The sequence below is a fragment of the Alosa alosa genome, chromosome 22 (genome assembly GCF_017589495.1).
Source record: "Alosa alosa isolate M-15738 ecotype Scorff River chromosome 22, AALO_Geno_1.1, whole genome shotgun sequence".
Classification (NCBI taxonomy): domain Eukaryota; kingdom Metazoa; phylum Chordata; class Actinopteri; order Clupeiformes; family Clupeidae; genus Alosa; species Alosa alosa.
In genome coordinates this window covers 34682-60802 of record NC_063210.1, presented here as the reverse complement: position 1 = coordinate 60802, position 26121 = coordinate 34682, and the positions used below count along the sequence as shown (strand labels likewise).

General features: G+C 40.3%; 1 protein-coding gene across 2 annotated transcripts in view; it reads left to right on the top strand.

Annotated features, from left to right (window-relative positions):
* The window catches only part of bub3 (BUB3 mitotic checkpoint protein), a 54472-nt gene that overhangs the window by 10120 nt on the left and 18231 nt on the right, over positions 1 to 26121 (top strand). For both annotated transcript variants that reach the window (XM_048233306.1, XM_048233307.1), the window contains exons 2-4: positions 16132 to 16326; positions 16438 to 16507; positions 18513 to 18664. In XM_048233306.1, coding sequence (XP_048089263.1) covers positions 16132 to 16326; positions 16438 to 16507; positions 18513 to 18664 — 417 coding nt within the window. The remainder of the gene's footprint in view (positions 1 to 16131; positions 16327 to 16437; positions 16508 to 18512; positions 18665 to 26121) is intronic.

Genomic DNA, 26121 nt, shown 5'->3' with positions numbered 1-26121 from the left:
ATATATGTATGCATAGAAACACATACACAGACACGCACACACACAGGCACGCACATACTATCGGTATTGGCTGGGAAGGTAACCACATTACCACAATACTGCGGTCACGTGACCCCTACCGCGGGTCTGAGCTCATCATAGTCATCACTGCAAAAAAAAGAATAAAGTGAAACATTTGGGGGATTCGACTACGACGTTTTCAACCATGACACATGCACAATTCCGGGTTGAAAACGTAGCAGAATCTAGATAATCATGTTATGCAGTCAGCTTAGACGTCTGCAGGTGGCTAGCCTACATGAAGTCGAATCCCCCTATAATTGGCCTGCAAATGTGTGCATGTTGTCTAGGCCTATGTAATGTCATGATGTGCAATGTGATGAACCATCTTATGACATTGATAGCCTACTCAGAGAACTACAGTTACGTTAAGTAGGCTAACCATCCGTTTTCAAAATAAAACTTCAAAACTTAACATCAAAAGATGAAGCAAACCCGACCCTTTGTGTTTGGGAGCGTAATGTTCCAACATTCCATTTGTTTACTATGCGAGAGTAGGGGAGAACTGGCACAATCGTAACACTTTTCTATTCTCTCTGTTCAAACTCGATTTAGTAGTAGTAACACTTTATTTGTCTCAGAAGGGCAATTATTTACATAAAGCTGTTAAACGTGAAAGCTGTGAAATTTGGCCAGAAAGGAGTCATACATGTCTAGTTTGTTAAGAATTTAACTTCATGTAGGTCTCGGCTAGCCTAGGACCTACCTTTTGTTACAACCTGAGGCAGCCATTAAAACGTCCGGTAGCCTACTGTTGTAACATTTGCATAAGCGTAATGAATGTAACAGTTCTAAAATCGGGATGGCCTTGTTGATAAACTGCTTATTTCTTTCATGTCTGAGGCATTTGGTCCAGTGCTCTTTGAAGTTGCTGCGGCTGTCTAAAGTTTAATTGGCTGTGACGGCTGTGACCTAAAAACGAATCAATAAATGCAAAATGAAAGTTCAGTTTTTAGTTTCTTTTTAAAACACTCTAGTGTTGGGGAAAATCTAATATCTATTGGAAGCTGATTACAGCGCTGTGTGGCATAATAGCTAAATGCCATTTCTCCTTGCTTGGTTTTAACCCTGGGGACTATTAATTGACAAGTTCCAGTAGATCTAAGCTCTCTATTAGGTGTATATTGGGGAAGCATTTCAGAAAAATATTTGGGGCCAAGTCCATTCAGTGACTTATATACTAGGAGTCATTTGAAAATCGTTGTTTCACTCACGGTCCGCGTGTTTCACGCAACTGAATTACAACCGTCGCCACTAAGTGGCAGCTTAAGTCCGCTGCGGCCAGAGCCATATATGGAAAGCCATATACGGCTCTGGCTGTGGCATCGCTGGTGTGGTTCAGCGATTCGTTTTGCAGGAGCAATGACCTGTCAACGCATTTATTTAATCATACCTCACTTGTTGAAGCTCGGCAGATCAACCTCTGTGCAGCTCTAAGCACCTTATTACAATAATAATAATAATAATAATAATAATCAAAGGCATTGCTAGAAGGTGAAAACATTCGTGGCTTTAGCCCAGAAATAAAACCTCCTATATAAACGGGGGTTCGGGGAACATTTTAAAAGTTGGTTTATTAAACATGCAATTTGAATTAGTTTGAGATGATTTGAGACTGTTTATTATTGTTATTTTCTGTTACTGTTTATTATGTTATACTTATTTTTAACAGCCAAACAAATGTTGCATGAGTCGCAGTTAGTGACTGTTAGTCAAGGTGGTAGGACGGTGGGGGGGGTGTCTGGTATCAGTTGCCGTCCGACTGGGGTGGGGGGTTATGGTGTCGGTCCGACCCGGTGGGTGGTGGTTGCTGGCGTCTTGTTTGTGCGATACACTACAGACTCTGTACATTTAACAATGATTTATTAAACACTACATATTAAATAAATAATCACTACTTATGGCAGAGCTGACAACTAGCATGTTACAAGCCATACTCCTTGAAGATAATTTCAAGGGCCCTTTGCTAATTGCACTGTTTTCCTATTAATGCTTATCTTCATGCAGGCTGTCAGTCTGTTTGCCCTGCAGCCTGTTCCGCAAGTCTGTCCTGATCTATACACCGAGATTGAAAGAAGTTTAGATTATTTTATAGTTTTGTGTAATAGGGATGGAATTTGAGCGCGGAGCGCTTTTTAATTTAGAGGCCGGAGTGGCCGCTCTTTTCCGCCCGTCTATTGTCAGTCTTGCGCGTCTGATTAGAGGGCTTTCGCGTCAGGTCAATTTCGCTCCCCGGTCCCAAACTAAGAGCAACGGCAATATATTTCACTCAGAACATTTATTTTGAAAGACTGCAACACTGAACAAACAAGCTTGGCAACGTTAATACACATAAGCCTAAAACTAAAGGGATCAGTCGGGATTCATTGCCAAAAGAATACAGGCTTAGCATCCAAGCATCTTGGTGTATGAAGCTGTTGGTGAGTCTGGTAGTGCGGGAGCGCAGGCTTCTGTACCTCTTCCCAGAGGGCAGTAGATCAAACAGATTGTGAGCGGGGTGACTTGCATCACTCACAATTTTGGTCGCCTTTTTTGGGTGAGGTGGGTGGTGTAAATGTCCTTCAGGGAGGGGAGTGAAGCACCAATAATCCTTCCAGCTGTGTTCACTATGCTGCAGGGCTTTCCTGTTGTATTCAGTGCAGCTTCCCCCACAGCGATACAGCTGGAGAGGATGCTCGATGGTGCCTCGGTAGAATGTGGTCATGATGGCTGGTGGAGCACTTGCTCGCCTGAGTTTCCGCTGGAAGTACAGGCGGCTGAGCTCTTCGCCAGTGATGCAGTGTTGGTGGTCCAGGAGAGGTCTTCACTGATGTGCACCCCAGGAATTTGGTGCTGCTCGCTCTCTCCACCACAGCACCGTCGATGGTCAGTGGCAGGTGTTGGGTGTGACCTCTCCGAAGTCAACAACAATCTCTTTGGTCTTGCTGGCGCTCAGCAGGAGGTTGTTGTCCCTGCACCACGTGGTCAGATGGTCGACCTCCAACCTGTATTGAGTCTCGTAAGCCCTTGGTGATGAGACCCACCAGAGTTGTGTCGCCAGCAAATTTCACTATGTGATTGTTGCTGTAGGTTGCAGTGCAGTCATCGTCAGCAGGGTGAAGAGCAGCGGACTGAGCACGCAGCCTTGGGGGCCCCTGTGCTCAGTGTGATGCTGCTTGAGGTATTGTTGCCAACACGCATTACTACTTGGGGCCTCTGACAGAGGAAGTCCAGTAGCCAGTTGCAGAGGTAGGTACTGAGTCCCAGTTTGTCAAGTTTGCAGATGAGTTGTGTGGTCTTATGGTGTTGAATGCAGAACTGAAGTCTATAAACAGCAATCTCACATATGAGTCTCTTTTTTCCAGGTGGGTGAGGGCTGGGTGGAGGGCAGAGCAGATTGCATCCTCTGTAGACCGCTTGGCTCGGTATGCAAACTGGAAGGGGTCCAGGGTGGGGGGAGAATGGCTTTGATATGTGACATGACAAGCCGCCAAAGCACTTCATGATGATGGGTGTCAGTGCCACAGGGCGGTAGTCATTGAAGCAGGATGGAGCAGTTTTCTTCGCACAGGTATGATGGTGGCAGCTTTGAAACATGATGGGACGATGGCTTGCTTCAGGGAAGTGTTAAAGATCTCTGTGAAGACATCCTTAAGCTCCCCCCTGCACAGTCCTTCAGCGCATCGACCTGGGATGTTGTCTGGACCTGTTGCCTTCACGGTGTTGATGGCAGCAAGTGTCCTCTTCACGCTGTCGGCAGAGAGGCACAGGGGCTGCTCATGTAGAGGGGGATGGGTCTTCTGTGGGCAGGTGCTGTTTTGTGCTTCAAAGCGAGCAAAGAAGCGGTTCAGGTTGTTGAGCAGAGGGATGTTGCTCTCACAGCTCTGTGGCTTGTAGTCCGTGAGGGCCTGAATGCCCTGCCATAGGCTTTGTGCGTTCCTGCTGTCTTTGAAGTGGGTGGTTATCTTGTGAGTGTATTCCTTTTTTGCTTCCTTGATGCCACGGGACAGGTTGGCTCTCGCTGTTTTCATGCCAGCTTCATCCCCAGCTCTGTAGGCTTTGTCTCTGGCCCTCAGCAGCCTGAGGACATCCCCTGTCAGCCATGGCTTCCAGTTAGCCCGAGTGATGATGTCTTTTGTGTGGGTCACATCATCGATGCACTTGGTGATGTAAGAGGTTACAGTGTCTGTATACTCCTCTATGTCTGTCCGGTTGTTGTAAGTGGCTGCCTGCTTAAACATTTCCCAGTCTGTTGTGTCAAAGCAGTCTTGAAGAGCATCGGAGGCTCCCTCAGGCCACACTTTTACCTGCTTACAAACCGGTTTGTTCGCTTTTACCCTTTGTCTGTATGCGGGCATTAGCATAACAGTGATATGGTCTGAAAGTCCAATGTGGGGGAGGGGGGTGGCTTTGTATGCTCCTTTGTGTGCAGTGTAGACCAGGTCCAGGATGTTATCTCCTCTTGTTGGAAAATCAACATGCTGGTGTAGCTTTGGAAGTACAGTTTTGAGATCAGCATGGTTAAAATCTCCAGTGAAATATTGAATAAATAACACTGTAGTTTTTTAATTTAAGATGAACAATATCAACATAATCCATGTGTCTCTTCACAAATTAACACGTTATCAAGTCATTCCGTAGCCTTGACTCGATTCGGTTTTATTGCGATGTTGAACTTAACTTCCAGGCCACTGTCAATTTTTTAATTTTCAATTTTTCAATTTTCCAGGCCTGACATCTTTATTGTCTTATTACCCTCTAAGTTAAATAAGAAGCCTTTGCAACTCGGCTATTTAATTAGGGCGCAGGCCTTGGGCATATGGTGTGTTTTCTTCTTTTGAGAGAGAGAGAGACCCACAAAGTTGAAATCATATCTTCATGGCTTCAATCTGGCCTACCAAATATCTGCATAATGTAGGCTACTGTACATCACATCACATCACGCATGAAACGTGCATGCTGTCTCAGAGTGCGTGTTTCAAAGGCCTAGGCTACTTTGAAAAAAAATAAGCACTTGAATAATGGTGTAGGAGCTGAAGTTTAGACTTTTTCGTTAGAAAACTATTTAATTTGAATTATGGACTGCCTTTGAATCAAGTTTGATCGGACTTTAAGTTACTAGAAGAAAGTTTTAAGACGATAGGTAGCCTACCTGTTAAGAAATACATGCATTTTTGCCCTTGAAAGTAGCCTAATTTAAGAAGAAATACACTGCTCAAAAAAATTAAAGGAACATTTTGAAAAAACATCAGATCTCAATGGGAAAAAAAACTCATGCTGGATATCTATACTGATATGGACTGGGTAATGTGTACTGGGTAAAGGATGGCACATTATTTTTTTGGTAATGAAAAGGATCAACCTACAGAGGGCCGAATTCAAAGACCCCCATGAAAATCAATGAAAAATTTAAAAAATGATGTGACGAGCTAGTCCATTTTGCGTTTCATTGCAGCAACTCAAAATGGTACTCAGTAGTTCGTATGGACCCCACATGCTTCACAATGAGACGGCAGATGGTGTCCTGGGGGTCTGCTCCCAGATGTGGACACGGCCATCATTGAGCTCCTTGATAGTCTGTGGTGCAACCTGCCAGTGTTGGATGGACCAAAACACAATGTCCAAGAGGTGTTCTACTGGATTTAAGTCAGGGGAGTGTGGGGGACAGTCAATGGTATCAATTCCTTCATCCTCCAGGAACTGCCTATACACTCTAGCCACATGTGGCAGGCCATTGTTGTGCACCAGAGGGAACCCAGGGGCCTCTGCACCAGTACAGGGTCAGAAAATGGGTCTGAAGATACATCCCAATACCTAAGAGCAGTGAGGGTGCCGTTGTTTTGCCCATAGAGGTCTGTGCGTCCCTCCAAGGATATGCCTCCCCCAGACCATCACTGACCCACCATCACTGACCCACCACCAAATCGGTCATGCTGAATGATGTTGCAGGCAGCATAACATTCTCCACGACATCTCCAGACCCTTTCACGTCTGTCACATGTGCTCAGGGTGAACCTGCTCTCATCTGTGAAAAGCACAGGGTGCCAATGGCAGACCTGCCAATTTTGTATTCTATGACAATTGAGCTCCACAGTGCTGGGCAGTGAGCACAGGTCCCTCTAGAGGCCATCGGGCCCTCAGGCCACCCTCATGAAGTCTGTTTCTGACAGTGTGGTCAGAGACATTCACACCAGCGGCCTGCTGGAGGTCATTTTGTAGGGCTCTGGCAGGGCTCCTACTGTTCCTCCTTGCACAAAGGAGCAGATACTGGTCCTGCTGCTGGGTAAAGGATCTTCTACCACTTTGCCCAGCTCTCTTAAAGCAACTGCCTGTCTCCAGGAATCTCCTTTTGAGACTGCGCTGGGGGACACAGAAGTCCTGGCAATGGAACGTATTGGTGTGCCATTCTGGAATAGTTGGACTACCTGTGCAACCTTTTGTAGGCTCCTGGTACTGGCTTATGCTACCAGTAGTGACACTGACCCTACCCAAATGTGAAACTTATGAAAAATCACTCAAGAAGGATAAAGATGGAAAAATTATCAGTTGCCACCACCTGTAGAACCATTCCTGTTTTGGGGGTTGTCTCATACAAGGATACAAATTAGGCGGAGCAACCAAAAAGGCGTCCGAACGCGGCGGCGCTATGGCAACAAAAAAAAAAAAATGTTTTTAAATCGTCATTGTTGCCCCTCTAGTGCACCTGTTGTTAACTTTGACACCAAAGCAGGTGAAGCTGATTCACAACCTCCTCTGTTATGTAACTGGCCAGACCAATAGCTTACAAGTTTGATAACCTTGATGCTATACACCTAGTGTTATCACAATACCAAAATTATGACTTCGTTAACGATGCCTGCCATAAATATCACGATGCTCGATACTGAAACGATACTAGGGCGAAATCCTAAGATATCTGGAAAAGAAAGGACTCATACCTCCTCCAAGTGTATTGAGTCATTTGTGTTGAATTCGGTGCACTTTTGTAGTGTGCAGGTCAATTCTGGGTTTTAAAGGTGCCATGTGTAAGAATTGAGGTAAGAATATCCAAAAAAATGAGCTACACACATCAAAAGAATGAGAAGAAATAAGGGTGATGATGTCAAAAAAATGACAATGTATAGTGCTGCAGAGATATCAACCTGAATTAGCATGCTAAATTACTAGCCACAGCCCGACAGGGGTCATAATACCAGTTTCGGCCATGGGAGGCGGCATGCGGGCAACATAACCGCCAGCCAAACTGCAATACACGTTTCTTGGTTGTTACTCTAGGGTAGACCAACTCACTTTCTGGAGGTAGACTGCCCCCATCTTTTATGGAATGTGAAGTATGAATTGATTTTTGGCAGACATTACACATGGCACCTTTAAACTTCCTACATAATTACTATTTTTATAGTCAGTAAAATAGTAGGCCTACTTTGTGTGATTAAGTCCTTTATTTTTTGTTATAGTTCATTTACATTGTGTTTGTGTTTTGCCAATAAAGTAGCTTTAAATAGCCAAATTAGGCTAGATCAAGGTCAGTGTTGAAATTACTGCATGCAGATCACTGAATGCTATGCAGAGGGGCCTAATCTTTAGGCCATCTGATGTACAGTATAGGCTTCCCTAGGCTTTCCCGTGTTCATGGGATTTCTTTGACAGTTGCAAAGGGAAAAATGTGAGGATAGTCTTCTTTGCCTTCCAGTGTACAAGTCTGACGTTCCAACCACTCAGGTCTTCGCCAGATAGGCCTACACCATTACCTGTTGCAATATGTCTGTGTGCATTCCTACATTAGCCTACGTCTATTTCTTTGATAACATGATTTGCTACCACGTAACAATAAGCCGCTATTATTATTAGGAGTCAACACGCTTTGGTGGTATTATATGCTGTGGGCTTTAATTAGCGCATTTCGGGTAGCCTATCCTACATCTGGGCAATACTTATTGAACAAATTGCAGTCTACATGCCATGACAAATATTACCAGTAGTACTGACCGAACATGAAATAGATTGTTTACAAGTTATGGTAATGTTATTCTGGCGTGAACTTTGCGCTTTCATCACGTTAGCACCCTATGATTACAGCTCGTTATGTCTCGTCAAAATGATTACAGCTCGTTATGTCTCGTCAAAATTCATTGATGAAGGAAGGTTCGCTTTATCCCAGAGAACCATACTTTCGTTTCACTTAGGCTAGACTAAAACAGAAGAGAAGAACTTGGCACTAACCATGTAGTCGTGTTTTCTATAGCATATTCGTTAACCTGTCGTTCTTTGAACAAAAATGTTGGGATATGTCTGCGAGGTGTTTAGCCAAGTTCCATGCGTAGCCTACTGCTTTTAAATGACTTTGAAACATATTTCACAAACGGGCCTCTGTGTACCTGATTCACTATTCGCGATGTATCCGAAATAGTTGCAGATTTCACTTCACCTTTTGTTTTATCCACAAGGCCGGTGGGGCGGGTCGGCAAAGAACTACTGTATATGTTGACGTTGGCTGCGCACTCACTCACTCAGAGCTGGCTGCTTGACACGCCCACTTGCCTAGATGCGTGCAAGGAGCAGTGAGAGCAGCAGTTCACGCAGACACAGAACGTTAATTTTAATAAAGTGGTCGATTCTAAAAACGTCGGAAATCGTATCGTTTTTTGCGTGAAGGCATCGTGATACCTTTTTAGTATCGATACACCGTGCAACACTATATACACCTATGAAAAAGTGTTCCCTTATTTATTTTGAGCAGTGTATTATGTTTATAAAAGTATACTCTGATTTCTTTATAAAGATTGTTGCTTTTGGATTTGACATGGCTGATGGGCCTATATTAATTGATGACTGTTAATCAATGGCCTTGGTGCGCGCAGACATAGCTATTAGGGATAATGTATAACTTTATAAAAAGACATTACGCAAAGTGTCTTTTTTCTCCGCTTAGCATCAGGGTCCAGTTTGTCCTGTTGGGGCTTATTTTCCCGATAATGACAGACGTTCTATACATTATCCCGCTTATTATATGGCTGCTTGACAAAATAAGAGAAGACACTTTTCGTAATGTCTTTTTAAATGTATTTGTTACCGTTTTCATTGGCTTATGCCGAGGAATAAACTTCGCCAAACACACTGAACTTGAATCCAACATTCTTTAGAATGCATCTGAACAACCGTTTCTAGATGTGAATCTCAAGCACGAAATCTGTTGCCATTGACAGCGGTCAAGATACCATACCATATACCATGACTTTTGTGCTTCAGGTGCTAATACACCACCCCTCCCCTTCCCTTAATCCACTGAATAGACATATTTCCATCACAATAGCCAGCAGAGAAAGGTCAACACATCAGATCAGCTTGCTTACTTGCATGAAACAGCAATGTGTAGGCATTAACCTGTTGCGCCACAGGAGAAGCACCACTTTACCAGAATTTAGAAATAAAGTATCAAAAAAACATCAAACCCATGTTTACATGTCAACAACATTAACGTATAGCCTATAAGCCTAAGAGTTTTGACTCTCCCTGTGCGCAAATTTTGTGTAAAATATGGACACATTATAGACTTCTCCTGCCCATTGAGGTGTGCGTTTCAGTGCCTGTGTTTCATGAACTGAATTCTTAAAAGAATAGGCTGGACAAAAGCATACATAATTAGCCTAGGCAACACATTTTTATTTGATTTATTTGGTGGCAATCGTGCCTCTACAGACACTTCAGGTAGGGGCGGCCCCAGCCTAACCTCAGTGGAACAACTCAAGTAAATTTCTGTGCCGTCTTCTGGTTTTCGATGGCGCAAAAGTACGTAGACGTCTGATTATCAAGCTAGCAGTTCAAATTATTAGTGGTCCGATACCCACGTGGAGTTAATTTATGCTATTTAGGTGTTTGTTTTTTGGGTAGCATATTCATGGTAATAATTCAATTGCCTATCACTAGGGCTATCAGTCCACCAGCAAGACATGTTTCGATTTAACTCAATGAAATAAGACCTCTTCTTAATATTTGATTATATTGTTGGTTGGATTAATACTGTTGGCAAAGAAAAGTCGTTTTCCTACACCATGGGTCTCCAACACTCGCTCTCAAGCTCATTCGCTTGCCGCCCCCTTCGAGCTTAGGCTGAAGCAGGCTACATTTAAACACAATTGTTGGCGCATTCTAGCCTTGAAAAGTAAATCATCCATAATTACACAATAGGCTAGGCCTACTTGGCTACGGAAAAGGGTTTCCATTACAGCACAGCCCCTGTTCAATGAACAGCGGTGGAAGTTCCGACACTTTTTCCACTGCATGAAACGTAATAGTAAGCCATCAAATACGCCCTAGATTTCTTTGCCAGTCCCAAGATTTAGCAATAGATATTGGGTGGATGACAAATAAGCCTGAAAAAAGGAATTTAAAAAAACTTCAAATATCATCCCTAAAAAGTGTTTATATGTGTTGCTGTATCTCTAAACTTGACTAATATACATTTTTTTTCAAAAAAAAAAAAAAAATATATATATATATATATATATATATATATATATTTATATGTCAATATGTCATGTTAGTGCCTAAAATTGTCATATGGTGTGACGTGAAAATAATTTGAAATAAAATGAAAATTAGATACTTTTTTCTACTTTAATTTATGTCACTGTACATTTTAATCATGTTTGCTTTGATTTGCAACATTTCCTTATGAATATTTAGAAGAAAAACCCAAAATTTAACAAGTTATTTTGTCAAGGTGGAGAATGCTCCTAAGTGTAACCAGATATTTTAGCTTAATTCTGATATTTCTTGTAAGAACTCACTCAAAATTCTTGAGGTTCTTGCAGATACCATTTCCTTTATGTGCTATTGATGTTTTAATGATTTTTCAATTATAAAGTCTTTTTTGTGACATTATTTAATGTCACACCAAATGACATGGTGTCACGCCATATGATGAACTGCACCACTCCACCATGTGTCAGAGCAAAACAGGGTTTTTAATGACAATAAAATCATTAACAATGAATTTTGAAGTCACTCTATGAATGGTGTATGCGTGTAACAGCAAAATAGATGAAAGTTTAGTATTTATTTTTTAAACTTACATGGCATGGTAACATAAAAAGAAAAAAGTATGAGAAATATGAATAGTACAGATACATTTTTGTCCCACTTATCACAGATTTAACAAAAAAACATATAATATATGAATTTAAAACATATTTTTACAAGAACTTTTATGAAAAAATGCAATTTGGTCATATGGTGTGACAGAAATGTCATATAGTGTGACTTGAAAAAAGCTGTCACACCATATGATGCAGCGTCACACTATATGACATTTTGACAGTTAAGCTAATTTTCTAGACAGTTAAATACAGCTAACTATTACTTAACATGCAACTGACCACATGGCAGCAGTGCTTTTTAAGAATTCATGAAGAATATTTGTGGAAAATAGCTACTTTTTAGGCAAATGATGTCACACCATAAGACACTAAAATTTGGCCACGATTGATAATGTCAATTCAAAGCTTTTATATAAAAATCTAAAAAGCAGAACTCACCTCTTGACCATGCCAATTACTCCTGACATTCTATTGTTACTTCCTGATTAAGCAGGGTCCTCTTCACAATAATAATGTCCAAATGAATGCCCAGTCAAAATATACAATATAGTGTCACGCCATATGACAACCATTTTATGGACAAAATATATTTGATTATAACTTAGTTGGACAGCATGCATAAACATCAAAACTTTTTGTGGTTGTAAAAAATATCCAATTATTTTATATGCATGGTAAAACTTTAAAGTAATTATACTTTTTATTTGATATACACTCTTTTTAGGAAGTTCGCACACATGGTGGACAGTCACACCATATGACATTTTTTATGTTTAGATGATTATTTTAAGTCAAAAGTGAAATACAAATCCAATAAATTTAATATGACAGAACTTGAACCTACCAGACCTACAACATTTCCATATCAATTCTTAACAATTGCCATTTTTTATAAGTGTGTGACACATGGACAGTCTGAATTCTGCTATTTGTCATCTACCTTACGCTAAGCAAGTAGCCTGGATTATTTTATGATGGTTGGAAGACAAACTGGCTTCAAATATCCAACCGAGTGAATACGAGATTGTGCAGTCTTAGATGGCTGTGGTTAGTGATGTGATGCTGATGGGGAGTTTAACAAAGCATAAACCTATAGGTTATTATTTATTTAGCGTACCTATAAGGCTTTTTTTCTTATCAAAAGTGAGGGGGATGACGGCCGTCTCTTCAGCACTGCTGGGGACATATCCCCCACGTCCCCCGTGCTGCCAGCGCGCCTGCTTGGCCTTAACACCCAATAGACAGAGGCAAAATTCCCAACACTTATTCAACAATGACAATCTTGCGCGGCCTGCTCAAAACCCAAACACGCGACCTGCTCACTCCATTGTAGAAAATAAACTTAACCAAAAATAACGAAAAATATTTATCATCTTTCAGTTAATTCAAAAGTTTCCAAAAAGTTCAAAACAAGTTCACCAAACCGACATTCCTTTCTCCAGTTTGGGTATTTGGAACAACAGAGGGACCTTAAATTGCTTGTACAAAACTCATGATCAGTACTCAGCATTTGTTTATTGTTGTTGTTTATTTAAAGCAGTAGGGCCTAGCAGATAGAGTGAGGGGGAGTGAGAGAGAAAGAGAGAAAAGAGAGAAAAAAGAGCGAGTGAGCCAGCGAGAGCGAGGTCTGCGGTCTTGGCCAATAGTTTATTTACTTATTTGTGTGTAGGTAATATGTTGTCATATGTTTAAACTTAAACTACTTATACAACATTAGTTTGTTTTATTGACGCAGGCTAATGTGTGTCATTGACATAGATAAATAATAGATAGTTAGAATAATTTGAATATATGTTTGTTTTTTAGAGGGAATATACAAACATAATTTTTGAGCAATTTTGACAGCCCTATAGCCTATGCTTGACAGCCCTATAGCCTATTATTATTTTTTAAATGCATGGCATGACGGTTCGCCCACAGATCCTTTCGGATTCGGAAAGTTTCCCAGTTTCTGATAGTAGCCTATGTAGCCGAAGAATAAGGCCAATTGCAAAAGCTCTTCAGATTGACGTGGAATTGACGAGCTCATTACTATCCATGCCCACAAAATTCGTTTAGCTCTGACAGTTTTCGTAGGCCTATGCAAGAATGGCTGAATTTCAACGGACTTGTGCGCTATGCACAAATAGAACTTTAACAATGCATTTTGCCCAAGAACCCAGACTTGAGGATCAAATGGCTTCAGTTTATTTTTTGGAACAATGCCACAGGCTTTGCAAAAAGGTTGTTGTTGAAGCCTGGAGCAGGCTACCATCACAGTCTACGACCAGTGCCTGTAAGTAAAACGTAATTGTCAACTCAAGGAAGTGCTATGTTATACAGGTTTAATGAACTCGCTAGCCTAGCAGGTTTTATTTATGCACATTTGGACAATGCTAGCACTCACTAGCCAAGCTAAGTTCATGCCATGAAGCTAAAATTAGTTAATAACGGCTGTCATGTTATGGACGAAACCTACTAGCTGTTAGCCAATCAGAGTCAAGCAGCTTAGCTCGTTGAATATTCATGAGAACTGCCGCAAATCGAGCCAAGTCTTCATGCAGGCTTTAAATACCACACTAGAATGGCTTGAAACAAGGTAACCAAGGCATGTTTTCCACAAAAAATGTTAGAGTCCATAGTAGAACTTCAGACATTACCACAAAGTAATGAAATACGTGTGGCAGGGCATCTTTAAGGTAATACAAATTAATGGTGCATTGGAAAAGCGAGACATTTTATTTATTTATTTTTTCCCCCGAAAAGTGGGGTGGCCTCGAGCTAAACCATTAATGAAAGCAAATCAACCAGATGCGTCTTCATAAAATAACAAAGACACCTTCATAAACAATTCTTCTATATACGGGTCCGAGTGTCCACGGGGACCCAGGTTTGAATCCGACCTGCGGTCATTTCCCGATCCCACCCCATCTCTCTCTCCCACTTGCTTCCTGTCAAAATAAAGGCAAAAAAGCCCAAAAAATATACTTAAAAAAAATGTTTTTTATCATATGTGAGATTCATGGCACAATTAGAACAGGACCAAAATAATTACTGTTATCTCTCCATTTTCATATTGTTTCTGAATATAGTGCCTTGTTCTATTTGTCTGTTCAAGTTGTTTTCTGAGCTTTTTTCCCAGTTCAAAGTTCAAACTTGCAAAAGAATCGCCATAGGAACACCCTCTGAAGTTCTACCGCGATTTCCGTGATTTGGGAAAAGCCCGTAAAAGTCCTGGCAGGAAGCGATTACATCAAAGTTTTTTGGTATATCCCGTTTTTAATATTTTTTTTCCGAAGTGTTTACAACTTAGTGTTAACTAATAATTGTTGCAAACTGGTACTACGAACAAAATATTAGTGCATTCCTAGATCTACATCCTTATGCATGCTTCCTGCCAGGACTTTTACGGGCTTTTCCCAAATCACGGAAGTAACGTCGACGCAGCGGTAGAAAGTAGCAGATAGTAGCATCCATCAGGCAAGTGTAATTTTAAATAAACTCCTGGTGTACTTACAAACTTTTCAATGCCTCGTTTCATGAGTAAAGAACATAGTTGTACTACTGTAGAAGTTTCGTACCATTCAGGGCATTATTAGTGGGGTAATTTACGAGATACTAAGTTGGTTCCATTACGCCTGCAGAAAGTCATTCGTTTTGTGACAGCGCTACTCGACCAGGGTTCAACCAAGGGAAAACAGGTTCTGGGAGGGTGTTTGGCTCAGGGTCATGGTGCAAAGGACCCTAGAATGAAATTACTCCAAACCATCGCTTTAAGGAGACGTGATGTTGAACTGCATGCTGATGTCATTTAACCCAAATGCCCCAGCAGCAGCACGGGAGAGGAGAGCTTATCTGACAGAGGAGCTGCATCATCTACTGTATAGTGAGGTTATGTTAGATTACATTGCAAAAATATCACCATCCATAACCTCGTGATTCAGTTATGATTCCAAAACACTGGAAAGTATGTCTTTATGACATTTCTGTATTACATTTTGTCAAGAAGAAAAATCAATAGCAAACTGTTACCAACTGAACAGTCCTTATTACTGTGTACTGTGAACCACTCCTGGCTGCGCCTGGCAAATCCGCCATCATAATAGCAATCCGCTATGGAACAAGCGCGCCTGTTGTTAAAGGGAATGTGAGATGACTCTCTGATTGGTTTATTGCACGTTATGCCCAAACCACACCCATGAGTAATGTAGCTACTTCAGACCACCCCATTTTAGATTTGCGTTGGGCGAAAAAGTCATTTATCCCGCCGGTAAAATAGCAACAGCGCCCAAGATCCGCCCACAAAGCTACTTGCGCTTTGCGTTTGATACTTGCGTTTCAGATCGTTAAGATGGCGCCCAGTATGTGATGTAATGTCAACTTGTGATGTGAATGATGATAACTATGCAAGTTGTGAAGCTATGCTTTTTGTACAGTTGGGATAATTGTCATTGGTGTATGCTTGGTCATTAACTTTTTTTATAATTACAATTTTATTGATGTTAGTTTACACAGTTATATTTTATTTTTGTACGAAGCATTTTTGTAAAAAACAAACAATTGAACATGGTTGTCATGTGACACTTTAATTGCTGATTTCATTGGTGGGGGTTCATGTGAAGAGAGAGCAAATCTAAAGCAGCTGACGGGGAAACACGTTTGCTCAACAATCCGTAATAATATACCAGTGTATGGTTTACTTAAAATAGTATGTTATGAAAAAATCCTGCTGTAGCCACATGCTGGCCTATTTTTGTTTTTTAAAAAACGTATTGCTCTGCTCAGCGAGTAGCCTCCTTTAAAGTGATGTGAAGAAGATATTTAATATTCCCTATACCAGATAAAGACAAAGGCTTGTGTAAATACCTCTAAAACCTTGAGGAAATAACTTGTTGATAATAGATTGTTGATTGTTGATAATAGATTGTTGATAAAGCATTATGTATTTTATTTTTAACCTACAAATGTTTTAGTTACTACTTGATTTCAACCTACATTCTTATCTCTGCCATAGATGACTGGGTCAAATGAATTTAAGCTCAACCAAGGTCCTGAAGACAGTATTTCAGCTGTGAAATTCAGTCCTAGTACGGCACAGTTTTTACTGGTCTCTTCGTGGGACTCTACTGTACGTCTGTATGATGTTGGGAGCAATTCTATGAGAATGAAGTATCAGCATCTTGCCCCAGTGTTGGATTGTGCCTTTTATGTAAGTGGTTTGATCGTTTTATAGTGAACAAATTATAAATCATTGTGAATAATTTACTGTCTTCTAAAAGCAATGCATCTAAAACTGAATGTTTTTGATCCAAATATATAGGACCCCACACATGCCTGGAGTGGGGGCTTGGATGCGCAGCTGAAAATGCACGATTTAAATACAGATCAAGGTACGCTCTTCATATTACAATGTTTTGTCCATGTCCGTCTATATACTTGCTTTTCTTCCATAAGATATGGACATGAATTATTTGTACTGAGCGATATTTAAAACAACAAATGAAGTTTATGTAACTGTCCATGAAACAGCATAGTGATTGTATAGCCTAATCCACTGCACAAAAAAATGGAATTCATGATGACATGTTTGTAGGCCTAACTGAGGTATAGGAACGTCACATATTACCAACCGTCACGCATGTCCAACCTCTTACGTGTATGTGTCACTATATTATATTATATATTATATGATATTAATTTCTATACAAACCAAGATGGCGGATTCCTAAAGAAACGCAAGCACCCACACCATAAGTTTATCTAAATTAGTTATGTACCAAAAATTACATCTTACCGTGACTCGAAGAGCTGCAAACAGTGTTGTAAGGCTGCGTGTACAAATCCGCTTGGAGCTCCAGTGGAATTTTGATTTGCCGACGAGAATTCTTGGGCTAGCCGTTGATCTGCCGTGTGACAGGTTGGGAATAGGCACCTGCAAGCCCAGCACTAAATTCCGAGCGTGGTAAACAAAATCGATGTTTCAGGCAGTAAAAGCCCCGGTAAGAACCAAACTAGATTTTGTTCAAATCTACACACCTATGGCTATTGAGTTAAGGTTAAGGTTCATTTAGCAAATGTTATTTTGAAGTATTAAAAAACATCGTTGTTTTAGAATTTCCGAACTAAATGGTTGGTAATTAGCACGTTTACGATAATTATCGTAGCAAATAGCCTTTGGTGATGACCGCTTTAAAAACATGTATTTCACTCGTCTCGCTGGAGTGAATGCAGAATGTGGGCTGTTGCACAAAGAAATGAGTGAGGAAGATAATCTGCATTATTCTCTGTTAACCAAAAGCTATAGTGCTATAATGTTCACGTCACCTTGGTGAGTTAGACAGAAGACAGGCCCTGCTTGCTCTGATTAGGTATTTCTGTCCCTCCCAAACTGTGTTAAAATGGTGTGCTGTGTTAAGACTGGACGTAGTTAAGCCTAGGCATATTTTCAGTTGGTGCAACCAACGTAAATTCAATTCTAAAGACTGGTCTTAACAAAGACCAATTTAGCAGTTAGGACCAGTGGGGTATACTACGAAGCATGAACATACCCAGGCTTTCTTTGGATAACCTATGATCCAGGTTATCCAAAGAAAGCCTGGGTATGTTCATATATACAGTGGGGAGAATATGTATTTGAACCCATGCTAAAGTTGACTAAAAAGAGGAATATAAAATAATCTGTTAGAAATTGATCTTAATGCCTTAATTAAAAAAATGATTAAAAATCCAACCCGAACACCAATTTTAGTGAACGAAGAATGTATCGTAAAGTTGCATCCTGTGTGGTGTGGCATGGCATTGGAAACTTGCCAGTGGAATGTGTTTTTTTTTTTTTTCTGGACAAAAGTTGCTACAGTAACTGTGGAGACAAAAGTTCTCTTAGGGAAGGCATAATTTAAAAATGTATCACATTTGCTAAATATATATAATTTACTGAGTTTGTCTCTAACAGAGTTGACAGATTTATAGGTTTAAGCTCAGCAAATACTTGTCATGTTAACTTTAAAGTGTGTTCTATGACTATAAAAAAGTTTAATGATAAAAATGCATATTTTTTGGTTTCTCTCTACACTTGAACTGTACCCTGAATTATAGAATGACCCATATATATATGTTTGCAATATTGAACCAACTTGTGAATCCAAACAGTTCTACAAAACTGCCTATGTAAACTATGCCCGTTTAAATCATATGAATCCTCTGACACAATAAGCAAGGTGGTTCAGTGAGTAGGCCTACTGTGTAATATACTGTTGAAGTAGGTATGTTGTTGTTGTTGTTTGTGGCTGTGTATTTTATTTTATTTGGTTAAGTGGTCCTTGGTCTGAAAATGTTTGAGAAACACTGATATATATATATATATATATATAACATGTATTTATGTTTTCACTGTAGATACTATTGTTGGAACACATGATGCACCAATTCGCTGTGTAGAGTACTGCCCAGAGGTCAATGTCATGGTAACAGGCAGTTGGGACAGGTCAGTTCGACTGTGGGACCCAAGGACCCCATGCAATGCTGGAACCTTTACCCAACCTGAAAAGGTATAAATGATCTTGATCTTGTTGTGCTAGCCCAATTCAACACTTAACATTAGCTACATAAGATCATCATTAATATAAACCCTTTTTGTACCTCAAGATTTGAAAAGACAGTGGTCAGAGATAAAGGCCTATTGAAAATAAAATAAATGTTGAGCATGACTAACAGATTGTGATGGGAGGAAATTTACTCATCTAATTGACATGTTATGATATCACTGGGTGACTGCCATCTACAGTAGAATTGCATAACTTAACGTAAATACTGGATGTTGAACATACTAGCCATTTGTTAGTCATTATAAGTCACTAATTAATACCTTATTCTGCAAGGACTTATTCTACCCTTACTAGACCCTTAATTAAGAATTTCCCCTTTTTTTTTAAATTTAGGGCAATTAAGGTTAGTAAGACCAAAATCACACTGATAATCTTGATGCTTATTAAAAAAAGGATAATCAAAGGTAAACAGTAAGGATTACAGAAAATCAAAGTACAGTGGGTCCCAGTTAAGTTTGGACGGGTTCCTTCAGGAATCACGCACCCCATTTTCTCAGCAGAAATGGCACAAACTGCAGTAGACACAAACAACCACAAGGTGTCACTTTGGAGTTCTGCCACTACTATTTTTGATGTGACTTGACTTACTGCTTCCATGATGCAGTTTCCAAGTCAGTAGAACAATCAGAGAAAGCTGAGCCATTACCAAACATATATGATAATACAATAGCATGAGTTTATATATCTTATACCCTATTTGTCACGGTCACTTATAGATTTGATAGTGTAACGATAAGCGCATGAGACTTTCAGCGGGGGCACGGGAACTTAAATTGATCACGGTAGTTTAAGCTTACACTTGACAAAACATTCTAATATGAAAATGTAGATGCAATTGTTGTAAGATGGTGCAGCTCCTTTAAGAAAGCATTGTGCGCAGGGATGGAGAGAGAGAAAGCGAGAGGGGATATGTGTGTTAGAACTTAGATGCGTGTGGAAAAAGTAGACGTGCTGTTGAGACTGGTGCGAGTCATATTCAAAATAATGCAAAAAATAAATCCGCAGATAAAACCAATTTTTTGCTTGCCGTCGTTCAAACGAAAAAGATATCAAAGCACCTTTTGCGTTTTGAATGTAGCACGATTTTTTTTAAACAGCTAGACAAATGATTTAGCTAATTGATTATAGCCTGTACACCAGCAATTGTTGAACATTTACCTGTACAAATTACATTGACAGTAGCCCAGCCTAACAAGCATGTTGCATGTTGTAGGCCTACTGTAGAAATTTCACTTAAATTGCAACCGCAACATGCCTGCTTGCCAACGTTCAAACGACAACGAAAAAGATATCAAAGCAACAAGAGGGTTGAGTCTGAATGACACGACTCATATTGCTCCTCTTAACCGTCTATAAAAAAAAAAGTGTTTTTTTTCTTTTCTTTTTGAGCACGTCCGAATCCCAGGACATAACGCACTGGACCTTATAATAGGCTCGAGATATAATTCCAAAGGGGGCAGATAGGGGCCTACTGCACTTAAAACTTAAAAAGATTGAACGAAGCTTCCCGAAATTTGAAATTGCGATCAGTGACTGGCATCGGGTGAACGAAGCTTTTCGAAGTTGAACAGGCTATTAAAAACTATTTGCGCACCTCAATGTCACAGGAGAGACTGGGCTCTCACTTCTATTAATTGAAAAAGACGTTATGCTACCTGCAAACTGGCCTATGATTTCATTGCTGAGTTTGCGGCAAATCAAGATATGGCGAGTCAGTGTCATTTTATTTGTCCAATGTTAGCCTACAGACCAGTTTCCATAGTGAACAGTCCCTAATTGATTATAGCCTGTAGGCCTACACCAGCAATTGTTGAATATTTACCTGTACAGGACATTGACAGTAGCCCAGCCTAACAAGCAGATGTTGCAAAAGACCTCAAAAGACTAAATTAATCAGAAATAAATAATGTAATCTGCATCGCTTTATTTAACAAACTGCAAGCAACAAGAGGGTTGAGTTCGCTGTGAGGCCAAACCCAAGAGCAGAGCCTATCTGTTAAGGCATTCGATAGGCTATAACGAGCTGTGTGCGCCTGGAAAGACAATAGAAGATGCTTTCTGAATAGCACAGCGAAGACGGCTCTGGTCATCCCATACCCTCCCCCCACTTCCTGTAGCCTACCATTATGACTTGTTGCCGTTTTGGGACATTAAGCTTTTTCACGTTAAGCCCCCCCCCCACCCCTTCTTTCACAAGCAGTGGGGGGCTGCGGGGCACAAAGTAACACTTTTGGTAGACAAAGGAGAATTCTCCGGCGCTTCTGTCATTTGGCCACAATCCGGTTGCAACCAGGCCAGGACAGATATTTTTAGAGCAGGGTGTCAAACTCATTTTCATAGAGGGCCACATCATTGAATATATAGGTTACTGAGGGCCACATAATCGGCTTAACATGTGCATGGTGCAACCATGAAATCGGTATTGCAGTAGGCTATGGCTTATTCAAAATTGGTGTGAAATAATGGTCCTAACCACTTTAAAACAGTGTGGCTGAAATAAAAAAAAAAAAGCCTACAACAGTAACATTTTCAATTGCAACTTCTAGGCCTACAGTATTAGTTAACAACTGATCAATATGCATTCATGGACTGACATTGATGAGAATAAACTGCAGTCAATAATGTGCATAACAAATTATTAAACTTTGACTAACGTTTCGATGTGTCAATGTTTTTGACTAACGAACATCGAAACGTTAGTCAAAGTTTAATAATGTTCTGCACCTTTTACTAAAGAATAAAGAAAATTAAGACGACATCTGAGCTGCACCGGCGTCTCTCCTTCTCTCTAACACTTTTTGGCTTTGGCTAAATATTTCTAAAATCATAAAATCACTAGTCACATGTTTTTAACAAGCAACACTTGTTATTGAACTAATAACAGACGTGTGTCGAAAATTGACTTTGTTTTCCATAGCCTACGGAGAAATAACATATGCAGAGTCTAACCAAGGTCAATCTTGCCAAAAAAGCCCTCAAACCTGAAAACACATGAGGCAAAAGTGCAAAACATCACAAAACTAACACGCGCATATTGTTGTATTGCAATCATTGTAGCCTACAGTTGTAACAGCGCATAACAGTCGTTTTATGCGCTCATTATAAAGAACGTTTAACATGTCCTAAAAACAGCTATCAATTAACCACCAAACGTCTTATAAACAAGTATTGCCAGGAGCAACACCTTGCAAAAAACGATAACAATAGGCCTAGGCCTTTATATGGCTCTGCTCCTGCCTAGATTCGAACTCAGAACTGCCTGAAAGTTGCAGACCTGTTCTGGAAATACAGTGGGCATCGCTTTCAAATGACCACTTCATTCGCGCATTACGCGGCGTGAAGCTGCGTGAAGCTTTGGTACCACTTTCAGCCACTGTGCGTCGCTCTACCACTGTACATCGCTCTGCCTGCGGTCCCTTCTGAAAAAGCAGGATCAGGATATAATTGTTGCCGAGAGTAATCCCAGCCTACTAATTCAATAACAAAATAAATCATGCATAATTAAACATTACCTCGATTTAGGCTACTTGGGTATGACTTAAGGCTTGACTACACGGTGGTAACGAAAATCGAAATCGAAATTTGCTGTCTACATTATTGTCAGTGTTGGGGTTAACGCTACGCAAATCAAAACAGTGGTGTGATAATTGAGCCAGTAGAGAAATAACTGTTCAGAATTAATCTGTAGCCTTGGGTAGGCTTCTGCAGAAAACAATGTTGTTGCTGATTTAATACTATCGGGCGACATTTTTAACAGGCTACGCAATAGAGGCTTAGACAACTATGACCCACGTTTTGGTTTCGTAAATTAATTTGCCCTACTTTTTGACTGCAATGTAGTCAATTGACGGCTTGACATGTCATTTTTATTTTTCTGTACAATAAACAAATACATCTGCTTTATGCCGCAGAATTACATTCATATTTGGAACTTACATAGTCCAATGCATCGTTCCACTACGTTAGTGTTTCCCAAAACCATAGTAGCAACGAACGTTCGCAACCACTATCGTAAAGTTGTGTAGTTACAACTACACCTCTCGACCTGTGGTAGAATGCTAGAAGCATAGTTCCAGGGATCTTCATGTCAAAGACGTCACTGACGCCAGTAATTTGTTTGCAAATTAATAATTATAAATATATTTAGGTTTCTAATTGATATTTACACTTCTAACCACCATACATCCATATTTTAAAATGCCCAAGGCAGAAAATACATACATTAAAAGTCAATTTGCAGCCATGTGCACGTAAGTAAAAGTCACACACTTGCAGATAATAATAAGGTGGTGCGCACTTTTTGACGAGTCAGCTGAGAATATGTAGCCTTTGATTTTCATGGAGGGGGTCCTTGTTAGTTTACATAAAACCAAGCCAAGAAGGCTGATTCTGATTTTGATAATATGATCTGCACAAAAGATAACCTTAGGTAAACAACGATGTCAATATTGTTGTCAACGTCTTAACCCAGATTTGAACTCTTGGACAGGGGACTGGTAACTGCTGTGTAACGGCCTTAACGCAATGCGCCACAGAAGTATGTGCAGATGCCCGTTCACGTGCTACTAAACATCATTAACCACTTTAGTCCAGACTACTGAAGTTTGGAAACTATCATGGTCCAAACTTGCAGTACTATGTAAAATCACGACAGTTTTGGGAAACAGTCGTAACTTACATGTTGGTTAGTTGAACGATGCATCCTGTTAGTAAAAGCTAACCTCCGTGGTTGTACGGGAACGCCCCCAGATCAGCTTGTAGGCCATTAGCAATCTGTTTATTTTATTTTATGAAGCCTACACAGTATATCACATGCCACATTCTCACTTTCAATAGACAGATGCAATAGCCATTGGTCAAGTATTGAGTATAAAGCAATTAAGATAGTACCCTATACAAAAAGTACTTCATACTATCATAAAAATTTGTTAAAAACGAATAGCTTTTGCAACTTGACAAAACACTGGATTAAATATCGTAGGCACAGGAGAAAACTTGTACATCCATTGGCCCGTGGGGAGATCACATGCCTGTTGCCTCTCCTTCAGTATGACTTGTTCGGCTGTGAGCTTGTTTAAGCCAAAAAAAAACTATTGCAGATATCAATGCGTCTTTGTTCATGGGTTTGGCCTCACAGCAGAGGCTTAGACAACTATGACCCACGTTTTGGTTTCATAATTTGCACTACTTATTGACTGCAATGTAGTCAATTGACTGCTTGACAGGTTATTTTTATTTTTCTGTACAATACACAAATACATCTGCTTTATGCCGCAGAATTATGCACTTGGATAGCCTATAGAACGGGCACATTTTGGAGAGAACGCACGCAAGAATCTGTAGGCTATTTGTGGCTGGTTACCAGCAAACAATGTTTAATGCATTAACTCAAGACGTCAAACATGTTCTAAACAATACAAACAGAAAGGATGCAGCAGGCAGCAAATGTAGAAGAGTCATTTCCAGTGGAAGAACAAAATGCTGAATGAAGCCCAAATTTATGAAGGCATATCTGGCAAGTTGTTATTTTTTGAAGACGTAAATGGTTGGGCTATAGGCCTAGTTTGCAAGAAGGAGACATAAAGTGTGAGCATGCCACACTATCCACAGCTGTGGTAGCGGGGGTAGGAGGATTACTGTTAGCGCAGGATTTATATAAAATTCTTCAACAGAAGGCCTGCCTCGAATGCAGGCTTGTGGTTTTGGCAGCCTACAGTAAGTAGGTCTAGTGAGTTAGGAGTCCTCTAGACTTCTTTTCAGCTATCTCAGAGGTGGAAAGTTGCGCTCAGGGGTCAGGGCCGGGTTAACAATTCATAGACCCTTGGGAACAAATGTCTGATGGCCCCCCCTGCCCCCCAGCCAACGTGAATCGGGCGGTCAGTTAATAGGCCTATCGTGAAGATTTGTATTGCCATTTAAGGCACGAACGCATCTGTGAGGCCAAGCCTCACCAAGTAGCCCGTTTGTTTACAACTAACATTACATTTCATTAAACTGCTTATAGGCTATGCCGAAATAGTTTCAGCATTTTGAATATCAGTGTCAGGTGAATTAGGAAATGCCTTATGGCTGAAAGCTGCTTGGGATCCCCCCCTGTCAAGCAATAACCATACAAAAAGTTAAAAACAGATGACATGATACGCATCACTGACATAATGCGCAAATAATATAGCCTAGATATTCCAATATATTCGAATACATGTGTTTATTTTAGAGGGGATATTCATTCAGATATTCATTCAGATATTCATTCAGTCATTCAGTCATTCATTCAGTCACCCTACTCTTTGAGCCAACTAATATGTTACGCGAATCAATTAACTATTGTAGGCTACCATTAATTAATAATGTAGGCAACACCCAGGTAACATGTTGTCCAGGCTATCTGAAACAAGGGGTTGCCTCTCATCTACAACAACTGGTTACGTTGGGCTGCTACAGTCGTCAGTGCACTGTGCACAGCAGGCCTATGCTACTCTTTGTGGTTGATCAACTAAAAATAAAAGATGTATTTGGTGATGACGTTATTGTAGGCCTAGTAGACCTAAATTCTGAGAAATTAAATGGTATGAGAAACGATCTACATAGCGCACCAGACCGTGATGTCTTCAAGGGTTGAATGAAGGGAGTTTGCAAAAATTAGTGTATTTTTCAAGTCAATAAACATTCTTAATTTTCGAATGTCTTTGTCAGGGAACATCTGACTTTTAAAAATCATAGGCCTGGTAGTCGCTCAGACAAGGAGTTATAAGATAAAGGCAATACAATTTGTGTCACCTAATGCAGTTGAATTAGCAAGATACCATCAGAAGGCAACAATCATAAAGCACAGTCTTGTGCATAAAGCTGTCTGCGTTCTCTCCCCCGATTTGCGTGAGTTCTAAAGCTGTCTGTTATAGACGTTCTATGAGGTACCAGTGTTTAGCTGTGTCACAAAACAATAAGCTTTGTCAGACTACTTTTAAAATGATATTCAGGGCTATATACATTTTAAACATTCGGGGCTGAAGACCCGACAAAGCCTTGCGTTTATTCATCAGGTGGGAAGTGTCAGGAATTTTCATACGAGAGACGCTCTCATTGGTGGTTAGTATATGAAGTAGGGAATTGACAGCAACATATCCAATCACAATATGAGAGATGCTGAATTTAACATAAACTGCGATGTTTGATTTTAAATTAATGTAAATTTAGCCGGGACTGTAAGCTCTCACACGTGGGTGCTCGATGTTTTCAGTGGGTGCCCGAGAGACGGAGCATCCACGGTATCGGCGCCTATGACAAGCGTATCTCGCGGTTGCATCCATTACAAACAAACATGCAATGTGAACGTCTGGGATTGGGAAGAGCACTAAATGCTCTACCGAATAAGCACGAAGTCAAACTTTTAAATGAAAAAC